This window comes from Chamaea fasciata, unplaced genomic scaffold (assembly GCF_029207755.1).
Source record: "Chamaea fasciata isolate MVZ Bird 193981 ecotype frontalis unplaced genomic scaffold, bChaFas1.0.hap1 SCAF_23, whole genome shotgun sequence".
NCBI lineage: Eukaryota > Metazoa > Chordata > Aves > Passeriformes > Sylviidae > Chamaea > Chamaea fasciata.
Genome location: NW_027094108.1, coordinates 3,976,601 through 3,995,518, shown reverse-complemented (window position 1 = coordinate 3,995,518; position 18,918 = coordinate 3,976,601). Strand labels below are relative to the sequence as shown.

General features: G+C 45.6%; 2 protein-coding genes across 7 annotated transcripts; one reads left to right on the top strand and one right to left on the bottom strand.

Annotated features, from left to right (window-relative positions):
* Positions 1 to 1,536: 1,536 nt before the first annotated feature.
* On the bottom strand, positions 1,537 to 9,897 carry PARK7 (Parkinsonism associated deglycase). Of its 5 annotated transcripts, none has more exons than XM_066203029.1 (7): positions 9,704 to 9,897; positions 7,139 to 7,272; positions 6,332 to 6,433; positions 5,597 to 5,656; positions 4,696 to 4,765; positions 3,100 to 3,186; positions 1,537 to 2,000 (listed from the first exon to the last, which is right to left on the bottom strand). In XM_066203029.1, exons 2-7 carry the CDS (start codon positions 7,226 to 7,228, stop codon positions 1,840 to 1,842), a joined length of 570 nt encoding a protein of 189 aa, XP_066059126.1. In that variant the 5' UTR covers positions 7,229 to 7,272; positions 9,704 to 9,897; the 3' UTR covers positions 1,537 to 1,839. The 5 variants fall into 5 exon arrangements, with proteins under 5 accessions (XP_066059126.1, XP_066059125.1, XP_066059123.1 ...); XM_066203028.1 differs by lacking the exon at positions 9,704 to 9,897 and adding an exon at positions 9,462 to 9,480; XM_066203026.1 differs by lacking the exon at positions 9,704 to 9,897 and adding an exon at positions 9,402 to 9,472.
* A 566-nt stretch (positions 9,898 to 10,463) lies between these two features.
* Positions 10,464 to 14,164, top strand: TNFRSF9 (TNF receptor superfamily member 9). 2 transcript variants are annotated; one of them, XM_066203011.1, is made up of 7 exons: positions 10,467 to 10,640; positions 10,719 to 10,844; positions 11,048 to 11,185; positions 11,686 to 11,752; positions 11,851 to 11,987; positions 12,198 to 12,335; positions 13,695 to 14,163. In XM_066203011.1, the coding sequence occupies exons 1-7, from the start codon at positions 10,541 to 10,543 to the stop codon at positions 13,817 to 13,819; spliced, it is 831 nt and encodes a 276-aa protein (XP_066059108.1). In that variant the 5' UTR covers positions 10,467 to 10,540; the 3' UTR covers positions 13,820 to 14,163. The 2 variants fall into 2 exon arrangements, with proteins under 2 accessions (XP_066059107.1, XP_066059108.1); XM_066203010.1 differs by having other exon boundaries at positions 10,464 to 10,844; positions 13,695 to 14,164.
* The last annotated feature ends 4,754 nt before the right edge of the window (positions 14,165 to 18,918 follow it).

Sequence of the window (18,918 nt, the reverse complement as noted above, 5' to 3'; positions counted from 1 at the left end):
CATTTTAATGGGAGTGGGAAAGCCCAAATATACACACTGAAAACCTCATTTCTGTAAATTGAACTCCCTCAGCCTTGGAGAAAAAAAAATTATAATCAAATTTATGGCCACTTTGCTAATGCTTTGTATTAAAATATTTCTGCAAGACTAAAAACAATGCAAGCATGGAAATACTTTCCTTCTAATGTTACAAAGCAGTGCTGCCACCCAGGAATGGAGAGCTTTTCCTGTATCCTGAATCATGCCTATTTACAAACCAATTATTCCAGATTCTAGGACAAAGACTCTTTCCATCATTTGGTTTACATTTGCATGGCAATACCAGTTAGATGTGCAGATTTACCACACAAACATGTAAAATCTTACACAGATTACAACTTTTGCATATCTTGAGCATATTTCAAAGCTGGAGAAACATATGAAATATTTCCTAAACAAATTAAGAGACATAGAGTTGAAGCAGTTCTTCCAGAAGTTATTAACAACACAGACATTTTTTAATTCTAAATTTGCAAAAGCATCCATGTATTTCATTACGAAAATGCAGTAATTGAGAATGAACTTGTTTCCCATTAAAATAAGCAATCATAAAGGCTCCTATGCAGTCATTTTCTAAAGTTCAGACTATGCACTTCAGATGTATGCAGAGCCAGATCTCCAGATGCTGGGATAACTTCAGAGTCCACTGAGGTGCCATCCTTAAGCAGGACTGCTGACAGAGCCAGGTAACACCAGAATGATTAGGTGAAAGAAAGGTAGCAAAGATGGAAATTGATGCCAAGTTCTTAATTCTCATGGGAATACAGCTCCATTACTTCCTCCAGAGACCTGTCCTGCAACTCCTCTAGACTGACAAAGGCTCACTTAAGCCAGGCTTGTAGCAACTTCCAATTTTTAGTAAGCAGAAACAAGCACTGCTACTTGTGGCATTTCACCAAATCCAAACTTCATGCTTTATGCTGATTATTAGCTGCCCAAATAGCTCAATGGATCTGCAATCATTTAATGCAGAAGACAAATTTCAAGGTATCACGTTCCACCTGCATGAACTCTGGGGTGCTTGACAAGGTATGAGTATTCACACTTTTAATTTAGTTCCAACACTGTCGGAAAATTAATACTGGTTATTTGCCTTATTTGTACACAAAAAATTAAACAGTGTTTTAACTAATTCTAGATTACAACTTAATAATCTATGTAATGAAATCAGAGAATACCCTGAGTTGGAAGAGACTCATAAAAGTCATCAAAACCAACTCCTGACTCCACACAGGGGAACCTAAAAGTTAAACCATAGAGCCAAGACAAGTGTTGTGGGAAGTGTTGTCCAAACACTTCTTGAATGCTGGCAGGCCTAGGGCCATACCACCTCCCTAGGGAGCTTGTTCCAGTGCTTGGCCACCTTCTCATTTCAGCTCACACTTCAGAACAACTGTGTGAGAATCTAAACAGATGTTGTTTTACAGAGTACATGGTGGTAAAAAAGGTTTCAGGGGTCTGGGTTGGGAGAAAACACAGAAAGGAACAACACACCGGTAGGGATGCTCCATTTTTATTTACTCAGCAAACATTTTTCATGTGATTTTTAAATGCCATCCAAGAACTAACTAAGATTATTAGATGCTGGATGCTTTTTTTGTGATGAAGCTTCTTGCTAACAGGATCTTTCTCCAGAAATGAAGACCTTTGGTTTGTTAAGATATCCCAGTTCAGGTTACGTACAGTTACTAATTTCACCCACAATTAAAGTGTATTTACAACGGTGCACATTACAATTATTCTACAAAGGATAAGACTCTCTATCTAAATTTGTCCTAGTCTCTATCCCACACCAGGGTTTCACTCTTTCAGTATTAGAGGTGCCTTCACCTGTTCAGCCACTTCCTTCCCCAGCAGGGTTTCCACAATGGCCAAGCCAAACTCAAAGCTGGTGCCGGGCCCGCGGCTGGTCAGGATGTTCCCGTCCTTCTCCACGCGGCTCTCCGAGTACGAGTAGTGTGCTTGGGAGACACACAACAGCAACAGGGTCAGTCTCCAGCCCGGGCAGGGCTGTTCAGCCTGGAGAAAAGGAGACTCAGGGGTGACTTTATCACTCTCTACAACTTCCTAAAAGGTGGCTGTGGTCAGCTGGGCGTTGGTCTCTTTCTCCAGGCAGTAACTGACAGAACGAGAGGACACCGCCTCAAGCTGCGCCAAGGGAAATTTAAGTTGGATATCAGGAAAAGGTTTTTTACAGGAGTGATAAAATGCCAGAATGGCCTGCCCAGGGAGGTGGTGGAGTCACCATCCCTGGATGTGTTTAAAAAAAGCCTGGATGTGGCACTCGGTGCCATGGTTTAGTTGAGGTGTTAGGGCTGGGTTGGACTCAATGATCTTCAAGGTCTCTTCCAACCTGGTGATTCTGTGAATTCCAGCACCGTGCCCACAGCTGCCACAGAGGGCACAAAGACCTCAGCACTGCTCCCCTGCAGCTCATCCTTGCCTGTTGTCCTCAGGGAGGAACAGGGCCCACAGGGAGCTCATTCCCAAGGTGTGGGAATGCCCCAAAGCTCCTCAAGAAGTGCTCACTGAGCCTGTCATGAGGTTACTTCTGGAAGTCAGACTGCTTTTGTGGAGCTGTTCACAATTTTTTTTTTTTTTCCCATATGTATGCAGAAGATGTTGGGGGAACCCATCTGCTCACCTCCAGCCTCATTAATGCTCACAGAATGACCTTCCTAGTGTTCACCATCACTTCCCTTTGGCTGGAGAAAGAAGTGTGGAGCCATCAGCTGCCACAGAGCCAAAGCAATACCCACAGGAGAGTGGGAAAGGTTCTCCCAGAGTCTGCTGTTGGGACCACTGAGGCAAAGAACCAAAGGAGCAAGAGATGGCTCAGCCTCAAGAGGATAAGGTGATAAATGCTCCTAACGTGATAGCAGCAGCAGAATTCCCCCAAGGATGAGAATGTTAGTAGAGCCCTCTATTTTCTGGTGATACAGACTCAATTCAGTGAGAAAAATAAGATAAAAAAGCTCTTTTCTTTTCTTTAAATTGTGGATTCAGGTTAAAAAAAAAAAAAAAAAAGAAAATGTGAGAAGGGTTTGGACAGAAGCATACCTCCATTCATCATTTTGTCTTTGGCCAAAGGATGTGTTGTGACTTTGCTTCCATACCCTATCCCATGTGCCAGAAGGGCTGTCGGACCTGTAAGAACACAAAGCTGCATCAGTGAGGAACTGACTTCTGCTACAAACACTTATAAGAACAGACATTTGGGCATTGGGACCCCCAGGGGTCAAAGCTCACTGTGCACAGAGTAGCTTTCATAAAAACTGATGCCAGCTCTGAAGCAAAGAGCTCTCACAGCTCACACTGATGTCCCACCCATGACTGTGCTGCCTTTGAAGGGGTGAGGAACAATCCACTTCCAGACATTTTATTTAAAACTGCTTGGCATTAAGAAACAAAAGGTCTGCATTTCAATCTGAACATTAACTACCTACAATTACTTTACAACCTTGTTAAACCTTGAATTTAGAGACTTAACAGATAGGATTTAATTTGAGCAAGTCTCTACGTGCTGCAGTTGTGCGCTAAGCAGTATTTTGGACGGATCATGGACTGTTTTCAGTTTTTGTTTTCCAGAGTTTCTCTTTTCTTCTCATTCTTCTCCCTTAGCCTGACTTGAGGAAAGAATTTGTGTCAAGAAGTGCTGAGTCATCAGACAGGAAATCCTAATGGGAAGAAGAAACAAACTGAAGGCAGAATTTGTCTGACATGACTTTCATTTCTGTTCATTCATTTAATTCTGGATTTAGTACAGGAAATAACCTCTTTTGTGTTCAGCTGCAATGAGCTCTAAGAGTCATCCTGCTTACAAGCAAAGGCTGGGCAGGTGTGAATTTGGATTGCTCAGCAAGACACACAGATAAAGAAGCAGGAGAGAATCATTGCCAAGTTGAGGAACGTTCACAGCTCTGTGTGCCAAGCACCTCAATGAGGAAGAAAAGCAGAAAATTCCCCCAGCAATGTACCAAAAAACCAAAGTGAAAATCCCCTCCTGGAACACACTCTGACTGCCTTTTATGCATTCATCTCTCTCCTCACTCTCAGCTTCAGGTCCCTAGATCAGTCTTCAGTTGCAGTATTAGCAATTTTTCACCTTGATTTTTAAAACGCAAATCTTACAAAGTTCGTGATCCGGACACCAAGCAGATTATGGAAGCAGACAACCCTCTCCTCAAACCAAGTCCATTTTTTGCTGCAGCTCAGGAAGGGTGAGACTGTAATTCTATATTTCTGGCCTTCTTTCTCAAGCTAAAGGGCAGGAGTGGTTATGTGGGATAAATTTACAGTGATGACATTCTGTTAGTGCTGAATACTTGCAGAAAGATCACCAGAATAATCACATACTTTAAAATAAGTCCTAGCACACTAGGACTTTCATTTTTTTTATTTTAAAGATAGTAACACCAACTGACTGGAAGGAACTAGATTACAAGCAGAACTTGCAGGATAAGTGTTCACAATTATTTTAGAGATTTCTCTGCTATTAATGTAAAAAGAAATCAGGTGTTGAAACGTATATATATATACAGGCACAAATTCCTGGTACTAAATTACAGGAACACAGATTTCTAAGACAGGAAACTGTCTTCATGCGCCTTCAAAATATCCAAATGCTTTACAAAGCAAGACACTTTGTTAACCCACCTGCACATATAGCAGCAATCAGGCCCTTTCTGCTCTCCTGGTCCTTCAGAATGTCTTTCACAGCAGCAGACTGTATGAAGAAACATCACAAGTCATTGTTTTGGGTTGGTTATTTGAAACAGTTTTCACTGAAGTTTCATAAACATGTTTTGTAAAGAAAACCAACTGGAATTTTCCCTCCCTGTCTCAGGACAGAAGGCAATGAGAACTTAAGGAGAAAAAAACAAAACCAAGACATACTTGCCCCAGAATGAAAGAGGAAGGAAATCAGAAGCAACTGCAAGGAAGTACTTGACCCACATGAAAGCTGGTTAACCCACAGCCTATAAAGTTGTTGTTTGAAAATACAGGACCAACTGAAAATAGTACTCATAAGAGATCTCCAGATAGTCTCTATCATTCTTAAGGTTTATACTGGATATTTGTCTCATACTCCATGGCTTACAAACTCTGTGATACCACCTAAACCCTGTTTGATAGATCAGTTTGTTTGTCTTCTTGCCTTCCACAAGGAATTCAGAGCACCACTGCAACAGTTTTGCACCAGAGACAGAATTCTGCAGAGGAGGGTCCCTTGGTTTTGGACAGTTTAGTGTCTCAGCAACAAATCTCCATTTGCAATTGTTTCATCTTCATATGAGTATGAACAGAGATCTTCCCATAATGCACAACACCTTTCCATTTTTATTCTGTTTTACTAGGTACTCATGGCCAAGAATTCACCCAGTTGTCCCACCTATATAATCACAAGAAGGCTTAAGACCATTAACAATTAGTTTACTGATTCATTCAGAAGAGAATTTTTAGATGCTGAACAGAATCTGCAGGATTACTAAGCAAGTGCTGACCACCCCATTACTCAAGAGAATGCTCATCAATTTTTAAAATGCCAGAACTTTACCTCAGACAAGTTTTGAGCTCCAAGGTTCCCTCCAGGCAGGACCACAACATCGTAAGGCCCCTAAACAAAGAGAGATAAAACTGTTCTGTTGAATAGAAGCTGATAGATACAATACACTGCTTACGTACATTACACTGTTTGAAGACCACTGCACCTGATTCAAGTGGCAAGCAAAGAAATCTACCTTTTCTTCCACTGAACAACACTTTATGATCAGAAAACCATTTCCAATTAAATGCAGAAAACCCCCACTATTTCCTGTTCCAGGAAAAGCCTGTTATCAATTAAGTCTCTCACAGAAGTGACTTTTAAGCCTAGTGCACGTAAAAGCTTCAGTAAGCAAGTGACAGCTCTTGTCAAGTGGTTTTGCTCCAACCTTACTGTACAGGTCTAACTGTAGCATTATTTAGTTTCCCATCAGAGCTTTTGAGCTGGTCCAAATCACAGTATTTTGTCAAGTCAACTAATAGGAAAAATAAAGCTCTGTGATTGATGCTTTGCAAAAACAAATTCCTGGGCAGAATTAAGAAATCTGTCTGTACCTAGCAGGCTCTGAAGCAGGATATCACTGAAGGGGGGCACAGTGGGTTGTGCAGTTCTGTAATTCAATGCTACACAGAGTTAATACAACAGGCAACATATTTCCAAAGGTAATGCATAATCTTTCCAAATTCATCTCAGAAACTGTGAGAAAAACTATGCTGGCCATTTTATCAGAGAAAGGTGATGACCAACCTCTTTTCTGGCATCTTCAAGACTGGCATCAGGACAAATGAAGACATCTCGACTGCACTGCACTGGTTCTTTTCCTGTTAGGCCTGCAACAGTCACCTTGATCTAACAGGAGAACAAATATATTACTACAAAACAAGAAATGGGGGCATTTTTCTTATATGTTGGTTCTTAAGTAGTACACAGAACAAGCAAAGCTGTACTGAGAGCTTGTTCCTCTTATGACAGCCAAAATGGGGAGCATGGTGATGGAATGACAGAGGTGGTGGGAGAAGGTAATTTTTATTTCAGTCATTTCCATGTAAGGGAAGTTGGTGTGTTTATTTAAAGCATTACTTTCAATCCTAATGAGATGATAACAGTGTGCTCCTACAACTGCAAGAGTAACAGAGTGAGGAATTCCAACAGCCAGAACTGTAGTTAATAACTAAATGTCAAAAGTAGCTCAAGAAAAGCTGTGCAGTGTCATAAGCTGTAATGTACTGAGCTTTTCCAACCCAACAAAAGAGGCACTTCCAGTTACTCTACACAGAAGTAGCTGTGTTTTCTGACAGAGTAGGATTTACTTGAAGCATTTGCTCTAGCCCACATTAGACTTGAATTTTGAAAGGTTACCAACAAACGTCTGTTGTCAGGCATGCTCATTAGGTGCATGGCACAAATATTTGCTAACCAGTAAGGTGATGAGGGTAAATTTTCACTTCACACAAGAGACCACACACTGAATTCCTGGCAATGATCATCAACTTGAGACAATGATTTCCCCTTGACCAGGTACTCATGAAGATTTCTCACTGTCTGCATACTCACCCCAGCTCTTCTCATAACATCAGTGGGGATTACAGTTTCCATTTCCTCTGCCCCTTTAGCCAGAATCACCAGTGCTCTCTTTGAGGCCATGTCTTGAGGGGCTGCTATTAGTGAGACTGTTGTGAAGGAAGGAGCTGAGGAGGGTAGAAAGAAACCGTGGTTAGAAGGCAAATCCCCTCATATGAATCCTCCCTTTTGTTGAAACTGAACAGTAATTTCTACTCTTTCATTTAAACCACTTCAAAATGATTCACTAGCTTACATCAATATCCATAGCAATCCTATTTAACTGGGGAGCTTTTTAAAAATAATGCAGTATGATGATTAAAGGATTAAGGCACTTGTGCAAGTGGGAGGCACAGCACATCAGCACCAGAAGGGGAAGGTCTAATCAAGACCTTACAGGACCTGTGTCTGGCAGAGAGAGGGGCTCAGGGTGGGTGGTAGAGCTGCTTTCAATTTGCACACCCTCACTCATTCCGAGACGACTGACTCCCACCCAGGCCAGCACTTACAAAAAGGGCTTGCAGGAGCTTTGACCTCATGTCTGGTTTTTAGTTTCCGCACAGCATGCTTCATGAGGAGTTTCCTGTGACTTAACAGTGACTCGACCAGAGCCCCTGCAGAATCTCACCAATAGTTTTTCTGGGTTATTTTGCAACTTTGTGGGGGAAGAAACACATGTGCATATGTGTGATGGGGGAGCAGACCACAGGATTTAGCAAATGGAAAAAAAGAGGCTTCAGACTATTTTTTTTTTTTTTTAGCTTCTAAATTCAAGTTGAGGTGAATGGCCAAATTTCCATTTTAAGGTTAGGTTAAGTAACTTTACATCATGTAAAATATCCGCTAACTCATACAGGTCTGAGAGAAGTCTGTGAGAGCATCTGTGATGTGAGAAGGCATTTCGCAGGTCACTTCTCTAGAAGACAGAGATTTTTGTCCTGTGCAGGGACCTCCCATCTAGAACTGAGTACCTGGGAGCTCTTCATAAAATGCAATGCACATTTAGGTGTGCATTTACAAAATAAAATAATCTTCACCCTGCTTTAACTTCATCTGTTTTCAGCATGCTGAACCAGCCCAAGCAGAATAATTCACCGTGTCAAATCCTACTATTAGGGCAGCTTTATGTACTGTCAATGCAAAACCCACTGACCAAGTACACCCAAATCACAGGTATTAGTAATAAATTCAGGACAATCTAGAGCTTCTTAATAGCTTGTCTTGAGGGTAAACATTGATTGTGCAAAATTTTCATACGAATTTGACTAGTAAAAAACTACCTGAAAAGCCACCATGCAGACATGCTGCATTTGCTTTTTATTGAAAAAAAAATTAGTCTAGATCACAGTTTGCATCCCTTTCATTAATTCTTCAGATGAAAACAGGCACCTAATCCTGACTCTTTCTCCTAGTTTTGCAAAATGCAGTCTCTCCATAGTGCCTTTAGATATTTATTGTACAACACTGCCAAATTCCTGAGCATTAGTGATGTTCTTCATGTGGGTGCATAATATGTAAATAGCTGTCCCACTATTACGGAAAGACAGTTTTTGAGAAGGCAGGACTAAGTTATACAGACCTAACAGCGACTTCATTTAACAAACTACCTACACATAGTAAATGCCAGTCTCCCATTTGCTGCTCAGTGCCAGCTGAGGCCGCCTCAAACCTATCAGCCAAACGTATTGCCCTGTGTGGGTACACGTGCCTTCCGGGAGATGGTGGCTTTAAAAAAAAAATCACACCCTTCAGTGCCCCGACCACAGAGCCCGCTATTCACAGGCAGGGGACGGCTGAAGATGCACCCGGCCCGGGTGGAAAGGCCGCATCCCGGTGTTTTCATCCGTTCCTCTGCGGACACGGCGCCTTTCCGCGCAGCACGGACGGCACAAGGCCGTGCCCGGCCCGAGGCCGCCTCACGGGCACGGCGGGGACGGCTCGGGCCTGGAACGAGGCCCCGGGTTACCGCAGCCCGGCCCGGGCACCGCAACCGCGCCCGGCCGCCGGTCCCTCCGCCCACACCGACACCCCCGCCCGCCGGGGCCCGGCGCTCCGGGCCCGCGGGGACCGCGGCGGCCACAACTCACCTCAGCGGGGCCGCGGGCGGCTCTGGCAGCTCCGCCCGGCCCCGGCCCCGGCCCCGCCCGCGCTCGGCCCCGGCCCCGGCCCCGCCCGCCGCCCGCCCGCGCTCCGCTTTTCTCACGGTGCCACGGAACGCGGAGAGCGCTCCCAGGCTCGCCACCGTGACGAGAGTCACCTTCTACGGCGGCGCGACCGCGAACTGAGCCGCTGCTGCCGCTGCCAGTCCTGCACGTACCGAGCAGAACCGAGCCCGGCTCTTCTGCGCCCTCTGCCCGACACTTCTGTTTCCCGAGGCTCACGGCGCACAGGGAATGGCTGTGGCTAAGGGATGATGCTGCCCCTGGTTTTAAGGAGTTTCGGTGCTTTGAAGGACAGAGAGCTGTTAACGGGGACGTTTAGGAGCGCAAAGCCCTGTTGTATAAAAGCCTGCTCGCAGCTGTGGCAAGGCCCGGCCTGGCACCTGGGTGCCGGACTCACCAGAGCTCCGGCAGAGCAGCACTAGTCCGGGTGAGGAGAGCCGGTCAGGGGAAGGGCTTTGCTGAGGGCTCTCCTGGGATCGGTGCGGGGTTCAGCTCCCGGCGCGGGGCGCTTTGTGTGCTGCCCACAGCGGACTCGGCTCAGAACTCTGCACAGGCTGGTCCTTGCTCTGCCCGCCCGTGGGCCGGGCACACACACACGGAGGATACGTTCTCCTCTCAGTTACAACTCAGTGCAGAGCGATCCCCGTGTCAGCTCCTGCCCGCGCTCCGGGCCCCGCTGAAGGACAGGGCCGCGCCCGGGGATTGGCTGCGGGGATGTGCAGGGGGCGGGGCCAGGCCCGGGGATTGGCTGCGGGGATGTGCAGGGGGCGGGGCCAGGCCCGGGGATTGGCTGCGGGAGTCCCGCCGTTCCCGTGCCGGCCGCTGCGCGCTCCCCGGGGCCGCGGGAGTTCCGCACGCCCGTGACCAGAGCGCGGCGCTCGGCTGTTCCCCGCGTGTCCCTGATGCGGTTCAGCATCTCCCTCAGTCTGCGGCCTGCCGGCCCCGCCTCTCACCTTTCACCTCCCGGGGATTCCGCGCGGCACTCACCGGGCGGCCCCCAATGGGTGAAAAGGGCGACTGCTGACCGGCATCGCTGAGAGAGCTCTGCGGGCGCTGCCCGGCAAGAGCTGAGGGGTCGCGCCTCTGAGAGCGTCCGGAAAGTCCCGCCGGGCCGGGGTTTCCCCGCCGCCCCCGGGATGACGCAGCCAGAGCCCCCGGGGGCGGCCGCTAAGGAAGGGCCGGTGCCGGCTGTCCCGCGCGCAGTCCCGCCGGCCGCGCCGCCCCGCTCCGACCCATGGCTCCGGGCCGGGCGCTGCTGCCCGCGGCGCTGCTGGCGCTGGCGCTGAGCCCGGGGCCCGCGGCCGCGCTGCCGTGCATCGCTGACTGCCCGGCGGGTAAGGGCCGGGCCGGGCCGGGCCGGGGCGCGGTGTGCCGGGCGCGGCCCGCGGTGACCGCACTGTCTCGGCCCGCAGGTACGTTCGTGGCGAGCGCGGACTGCGGGCGCCGGGGAGCGAGCGCGGAGTGCCAGCCCTGCCCCGCCGGCACCTTCTCCAGCACGGCGGGACGCGACGGCTGCAGAATGTGTCGGCAGTGCCAAGGTACCGAGAGCCCTGCGGGGACCTCCCGTAGCAACGACGGGCCCGGGCTGGCACCTGCCCGGCGGGGGACGCGCCCCTGCCCAATAACGCTGTGCCAATGCGGGGCTGCTCGCTGAAGCCGCCAGCCTGATTTTTGTGAGAGCGAAGGTCCGAGCCTTTGCTGCACCACGCTGGGCATGCTAAAACTCGTTTTCCTCTTGCAGGACTATTTCAGTATTTAAAAAATTGCTCCTCAACAAGCGATGCTGAATGCACGTGCAAGAAGGGCTATCGCTGCGGCGGTGTTGGCTGCACCTACTGTACCCGGAGCTGTGGCGTGGGCCAGGAGAGCACCAGGAACGGTAGGATCACCTTTCCCCAGCAGCTGAGAGCTCCTCTGCTTCCTGCACCAGACACTCTCCCTCTTGCACAGTGCAGAAGCAGGGGAAGGACCTCACAAGATAAAAGCTGCTGCTGCTGCTGCTGCTGCTAAACACTTTGCACGGTTTGTGGAGTAAGCTCAGGAGCAGACAAACCCACCACACCCTGAGCCCTGCTACAGCTCAAATCATGCACCAGTTAGTTCCCTTTGCACGGCAGCTCTTTGGCTGCCGGCATGAGGGAAACTGAACTGGGAACTCGGGAGATAGGCATGGTTTGTGGCATCTTGTGCCAAATCAACTGGCTTTGCAGCCAAGTACTGTACTGCTCTGTAGCTGACAGGGAAAGACTTGCCTTGTGTACTCAGAGCAGCTTATGAAATAGTAATTCTGACATTGTATAAGCAGGCAAAAATACTGTTTCATAGGCTGCATTTTAAATGCTTATCTTGTACAATTTTACTTATCCTTGTCTGTTGAAGGTTGCCAGACTTGCCGTTATGGAACCTTTAATGATCAGCCTGGTGGCTCCTGTAAAAACTGGACAATGTAAGTGAACTGAAAAAAAAAATTGGTATTTCTATTACACTTGACTGGATTTTTAAATTTTTTTTTCTTTCCCCTGTTTTGCTGTAAATGTCCTTCAGGTGCTCTGGAAACCAAGTCCTGGAGCCTGGAACTCCAGCGAAAGATGTCATTTGCAAACATGCTTCAGTTAAACCCACTTTAGTCACTACTCTACCTACCACATCTCTTGAAATTCCATTTTCTATCACTGTGCCAGGTGAGTCACTGTATAATATTTCTTATGGAGGTAAAGAATTATGACCTATTTAAACATACCCATTCATTTTCTGTTTAAAGCAAAAGTCCTTTCTTCTATGCATTTCCAGACTGATCCAGAGGCAGACTGGGCGACACAGTTTTCAGCTAATTCAGGGGCAGTAGAATTTTGTTCTGTTCATACTCTTAGAGAATGTTATTTATTTCCTAGGGAAGAAGGATATTCAGCCGGACACAATCAGGATTTCTCTCGCTGTGGCTGGGCTGTCATGCATAATGTTTCTGCTGCCTTTGTGCATCTGCTTCAGTATCTGGCAGAAAAAGAAACTATCTGCTGTCTTCAAGAAAAGTAAGATAAATACACTCCAGTTCTTCTTTTTGAAACTAGACAGAAGTCAGGAATCCAAGTTAAGTGTCTTTCAAAGGTAGTTGCAATAGCTTTGGGTTTTTTGGCCTTGTAAGTCAGAAGCAACTGAGAGGGAAACAGTTTTGGAATTTTTATTGCAGAAAGCACTGTGGGCGCTAGGTCAAGTGCATGTTTATCCTTAGAAGTGAAGGATTTGTGACAGATGAAAAAACTCAGCTGAGCTTGGCTGCTGTAGCTAGAGGTCAGTTCTGTTTATTACTTCCAAGCATCATCCTTGGCCTGTGTGGCTGTAACACTTTTGAGTTCTCTCTGCTCACAGAGAGAGTACACGTGGCCTGACATGAGTGTCTTGGAGCTCTGGCTGCAGTAGGAGAGGGGACATCAGTCTGGGGGTAACTGCTACACAGGTGCAGAGTCAGCCTGAATCCAGCACTGCCCTCTGAGAGTTAATAACTCCGGGCAAGCTCAAGAGTTCAGCACAAAGATGAAGCTGATTCCATTCAATGTAGTTTATAATTGGTTTGTTTAGGTTTTTTGGGGGGTTCTCTCTCCCGTTTTTGTTTTTTTTTTTCCTTGTCCTAAGGATAAGGTCTGAATCTTCTAGTGTAACTCTGAATACAGAAGACCATGGCAATCAAAAGATCTATTTCCCTCATGCTCGTCTTCGTTTCATTGCCATGACAAACAGCACCAGAGGCCCTGCTGAATTAGGGAAAACAAAGTATGATAAATTAGTTTTATCAGATATAAATGCTGTAGAGGAATAATTTCAGATTTTAGAATAACTTGGAAGATTTTTTTCCTCCTGACACTTATGACTGAGGGATGGTGAAATAAGATGGCTGAATAAATTAAACAGAAAGGGGACATTTGTCCAGTTCTGGGCCCCTCACTTCAAGAAACATTGAGGTGCTGGAGTGAGTCCAGAAAAGGGCAACAAAGCTGGGGAAGAATCTAGAGGGTGAGTCTTTGAGGAGCAGCTGAGGGAACTGGGGTTGTTTAGTCAGGAGAAAAGTAGGACCAGGGGAGACCTGCCCTCTACAACTCCCTGAAATGTGTCTGTATCCAGATGGAGGTCAGTCTTTTCTCCCAGGCAACCCGTGACAGGACAAGAGGACACAGCCTTGAGTACACCAGGCTGGAGATGAGGAGGAATTTCTTCCCAAAAAGGGTTGTTAAAGATTGGAATGGGCTCTCCAGGGAGGTGTCCCTGAAGGTGTTCATGGAACAACACTCAGAGCTCTGGTCTGGTTTACAACGTGTGTGGTCAAAGGTTGGACTAAATGGTCTCAGAGGTCTTTTCCACCCTAATTGATTTGTGATTCTGTTCTTTTTCTTCAGTGCACACACTTGAACAGTCAGTTCAGGAAGATGATGCCTGCAGCTGCCACTTCCCTGAGGAAGAACAAGGTGAATATCAGGACTCTGACAAATCCACAGAATTCAGAGATCTTCTGGTGAATTAGAAATTGAACTGTCCAAGTTAGCCACATTTGAATTTTCTTTTGGAACAAATAACAAAAACCTGTTTATGTAAATAGAGCGGGTGTCAGCATCTGAATGTTAGAGCAGTAAATAGCCCTGCTGCTGAGGAAAAAGTGCTTTTTAAATATTTCTTAAAAAAATAAAAAACCCCTCCAAAACAGTTTGCTGATTTTCTTCCTCTAGAAGTAAGCATATTTCTAATAAGAGATTCTTCATCTACATCAAGGAAGAAGTACTGCATTTAAAAGCTGTAACAGAAGTGCAGAGTAGTTTTCTAGTCCCTTATTAGTGTTACCTGAGCCATAATTTACATGCATTCCAAAAGAATTTGAAGCTAAAAAGGAGATCTGTAACACATTGTAGAGTCCCTGGTGACACTCATGGTCTCTTACTACCTTCTCCTGAGGCTGGAGCTGCAGCTCCTCCCAAAGTCTGGCTCAAGCCCAGCAGTCCTGGGGTTTGTGTGCAAATACTGGTGGAGCTCATTTGATCGCATCAGATGGGAATAGATCCCTGGCCCAGCACTGCACCCCTCCTTATGAGCAGGGGAAAGGAAGCAATATAAAAATCTTGAGCTGCAAAGTGTTCCACAGCAGCATCACTGACTGGCTTGGGGGAGGCAGTGGAAAGACTGAGAGCAGCTGTGGTTGACTTGAACTTAGACAGAGCTGTTACTTTGCAGTTGGGCTGCACCACCTTCAGCCAGACATCATTCAGCTTTGATCTTTTAGGTGATGTAAACTTCATGTACATTTCAGCTGTAAGTGTGATATCTTTGTGGTACTATTTTTGTAACTGAGGTTGGAAAGATTTTAATATCAGACACTGTATCTCTCTCTCTGATCAAATACTGATAACTTGGATCTTGAGAAAAAAGAAAATGCATGTTTGAGTCACGGCATTCACAGCACCATTTTTAACCTGTTACAAAACTCACGTATTTTATTGCTTCAGTAAATGTTGCTCAAAAAATAGAACAAAACCTCACCAATATGTGGGTTAAGGGTGATTTTCCCCTCTCTGACTTCAATGCAAGAGAAAACTATTCTGCATTTGAACAATGCCAAGCCCTCTCTTCGTTCAGCAGGTTACAACAACAGATTATTTTCACCAAGCCACAATTACATATTTTGATGAACTTACATACAAGTAAATACAAAATTGTAAGTTTAAATAGTAGGAAAATAAGTGCCATAAAAAGCCTCAATTGTGAAGTTTTTATCCCTAGCTCAAGTCTTCTCTCTATTGGTGCTTTCAGCTGTGAGAACTGAGTGACTCTTACGTCAAAATCACAAACTTGAAGGCATGAACAGGACACGCGAAAAGCCACCAAACTATTTATAAAGCTATCTATTTATAAATCAAAGAGTGACCTTTGCATCATGGACTATATCTAGTCACCATTGACTACATCTCAGAACAAGATAAAAAGAATAGTTCTGCTTGTCATTTCTAGCCCAAATATAATTAATGTAGAAAATTAAAAAAGCTGTGTGTTCAATAAAAGCTCCCTGTGAAGCCAAGATACACATGGTCCATCACCTATTTTTCACAGCCCTGGAAAAGAGGTATTTTTTGGCAATGACAAATAGTTGATGGACCATGTGTATCTTGGCTTCAAAGGGAGTTTTTATTGAACACACAGGTTGTTCAACACCTGAGGAACAGGTTGTTGTGAGTTGTTACAGAGAAGGGAGGTGGACTTTAGTGCTGTATGGAGGTGACCAGGCTGTTTATTCTACACCACACACATCACCACTGGGGTGTGTTTTTTGGGCAAGAAAAGCTGGGGGGGGCTGGAACTGGAAGTTCACCACCTTGCCTCACTTGCCAGAGCAGAAGGACTGTCTCCAGTCAACCGTGGTGACCTCAGTTCCTCTGCTGCTTCCCCCTCCCCTTTTCTCTGGGCTGAGGCTGTGGTGCTGAAGGGACAGCCTTGAGGTGCTGCTGAGCCAGGAGGCCCACGTGGCACGAGGTCAACACCCCAGCAGGGACATTTTTCCCCCCCCAACAGGGGAGAAGTGGAAGCACAAGTATCTGCAAAAACCCAAGCTCAGAGAAGTGGCTACACAACTCTGATTTGAACAATGGAGCTTCTGGGGGTTGCTTGTCCCTGGTTTTTGTTTTCAGGCTGGGGGGGACATTCATCATGGGAGCTCTCCTCCCCATATTGCCTTTATTTCCCAAATACTACGTGGAGCAGGACAGAGGAATGGTCAGGACAAAGGCATGATCAGCAGGAAGCATCTGCCACCATGGGTTTGTTGTTCCCTATAGTGAGTACCCTTTTGTGGGTAAAACACCTTCTCTTTTGTCTATTTCTGCTATTAATACAGCTGTTGTTATTGTGTGTCTCATTTCAGTGCTCTCTGGTGCTACGAAATTATTATTTCAAACCATCATTTCTCCTTTATCATCCTTCCTGCACTGGAAGGGGTAGAGGAAAGAAAGTGGCTTATTTGGAGTTTAGTTCCTTGCTGGGGTTAAAATCAGCACACCTGTCCACATACCAGAAATGCAGATAAGTCCTTCTACCTGCCTGGCCCAGATGGCCCAGCACATCCTGGGCTGCCCCAAAAGAGGAGCAGGCAGGGGTCAGGGGAGGCGATTGTCCCCCTCCACTCTGCCCTTGAGACACCTCAGTGCTGTGTCCAAGTCTGGGCTCCTCAGCACAAGGAAAGCATGAACCTGTTGGAGCAGGTCCAGAGGAGCCCCCGAAGATGCTCCAAGGGCAGCTCCGGTCTGGAGGCAGGCTGGGAGAGCTGGGGGTTTTCACCTGGAGGAGAGAAGGCTCCAGGGAGACTGAAGCCTCTCAGTACTGAAAGGGAACTTACGAGGGAGAGGGACTTTGTACACTGACAGAACAAGGGGGAAGGGTTTTAAACTGGGAGATTTCGATTAGGTGTTAAGAAGGAAATTCTTTACTTAAAAGAGTGGTGAGGCCCTGGGAGAGGTTTCCCCATCCCTGGAATTGCTCGAGGCCAGGGTGGACAGGACTTGGAACATCCTGAGCTATTGGTAAGATCCCTGCCCATGGCAGGTCAGTAGAACTAGGTGATCTTTAAGGTCCCTTCCGGCCCAAATAATTCTGTAATTCTATGGTAACTCTTTAAGTGCTCTCTGCTTTCTGTGCATGTCTTTTTTGACAGTCATTTAATTTATTATATAGCAAGTAAAATGGAACTGGGAATGCCCTGATGACTCTCAGGCAGCCCAGGTGGCCGAGGATGAGGTAACAGGCCAGATGCAAGCTTTTTGAATTTCCATTTGTTTTTCTTGGAAGTCAGAAAGTGTCCTCTTAGCCCGACCATGCACAGAGTGATGTCAGCAGAGTTCTGAAGAAGGAAAATTCTCTTTAAAGATAAGTATAAGCAGAGGAGCCTGCTGCTTTTTTATTGCTTCCAGAACCAGCACCTGGCATAGTAAGTGGCATCAGTAATTAAAATCATGTTCGTCACACACCTTGGCTTTGTAAGAGAGTAGAAGGTTCATAGCAAAAGGGTTTCTGTTACTCACCTCCCTCTCCACCTGTAGAAAGAGGTGCTTCTGTGCCTAATACCTCTGGATGATAGAGACTCTGAAACTGCAGTGGCTCCTCTAAAACATGCAAACATCAGATAATGTTTTTTAAAGCAGAATATGATTTATTATTTTCAATCTTTCTATCAGATCCTTCATAGGACAGAAGCAGAGTCTGCTCTGACAGTCATTCTGATACTAACAGGGATGATGCAAAAACCTTCATAGGAGATGGTCCACTCTGATGAGACTTAACACACAGGAAACATGAACAGGCAGCTTGCACCACTTGACTTTTTGTCACCTGTTTAGAAGTCACGGTGGGTTTCATTCTTAAAATTACACAAAGTCTTATTTTATTCCCAAGTGTCAGCTCCTCTCTCAGCCAGGAACAAGCCTTCCCTGACACAGGGAGGCCTCAGGGGCTGTAAGGAGAGGTTCTCCATCCCACAGGTTCTGTGTTAGCTGTGCAGCAGGAACAGAGAGCTGAGCATTAACAGCCTTTGGACACTGTCACTGCCCTCACTGTAAGAAGAAATTTTAATACTATCTACAACAAAAAATGGAATTTCCCTCTAACATCCATTTGGCAGAAGTTTGTTGTGATATTACCTACTGTGTTTCCTTTCATCCTGTAGATCCTGCGTGCCTGCCAGGTCAAGCATCGGACTATACTGAACCCAAGTGATTGGACTTTAACAAAAAGCACCACCTGAACACCTTGTGAAACCAGAGGAGATCTCTCCTGTTCTAATCTATTTGTTTTAAGAAAATAAATCAAGCTTTATTTGATTTAGCAAAAAGAAAATTGCACACAAAGACACCTATCTCAATTTAAGGATGACTTATCACGTAGTGGACCTTAAATCTGTTACATCTACTCTCAGTTTACATAATCCAAACTGAAACAAGCCACTCAAAACTGAAATAAAATATCTGATTTACCATTTAAGTAAGTTTAAAATAAATCTTAGGTTACTTTAGCTCACTTTTCTTCTCCATACAAACACTTCAGCAGGTTTCAAACAAACTCAATTTTGGGAAAAAAAAAAAAAAAGAGGAGGGTGTGTGGAGAGGTAAAAGAGACAATTACCTTTAGTTACAACACTATTGACTTGCAAAATATTTGTATTAAAAAAAAATCCTTCTAGTATTCACAGCTTTGATATTTTGATACTGTCCATTCAGAACAAGTATAAACCATTTAACCTGAAGAGAGCACTGAACAGGCCTGTAAGCAAACAAAAAGACAAAAAGAAATAAGGTATAACACTACTTTTAGTCACCTTCATACAAACTTTTGAGCTAATTTGAAAAAGAACACAATTCTAATGTAGATGTGCATGCATGTCTAAACCAGTATTTACTGGAGTATCTAAAGGATAATCTATTTTTTTTAAACTAAAATGCAAAACACAGTGAACAGGTATTTGAAAGGAGTGGTGGGAAAAATACATTATTGACTTTAGAGAAGCTGCACATCGCAGTTCAGCACCACAGTTGTCTGATCAAGCTACAACCTCATCACATGGGCAAAAGACCCAAAACCCCACACCCCCAT

Coding starts and splice junctions, on each gene's coding strand:
- TNFRSF9 (XM_066203010.1), top strand. CDS start 10,541: ATGGCTCCGGGCCGGGCGCTGCTGCCCGCGGCGCTGCTGGCGCTGGCG. Junction 11,186..11,685: donor CCAGGAGAGCACCAGGAACG/GTAGGATCACCT, acceptor TGTCTGTTGAAG/GTTGCCAGACTTGCCGTTAT. Junction 12,336..13,694: donor ATCTGCTGTCTTCAAGAAAA/GTAAGATAAATA, acceptor CTTTTTCTTCAG/TGCACACACTTGAACAGTCA.
- PARK7 (XM_066203029.1), bottom strand. CDS start 7,228: ATGGCCTCAAAGAGAGCACTGGTGATTCTGGCTAAAGGGGCAGAGGAA. Junction 4,766..5,596: donor GAGCTCAAAACTTGTCTGAG/GTAAAGTTCTGG, acceptor TTCTTCATACAG/TCTGCTGCTGTGAAAGACAT. Junction 2,001..3,099: donor AGACAAAATGATGAATGGAG/GTATGCTTCTGT, acceptor GTGTCTCCCAAG/CACACTACTCGTACTCGGAG.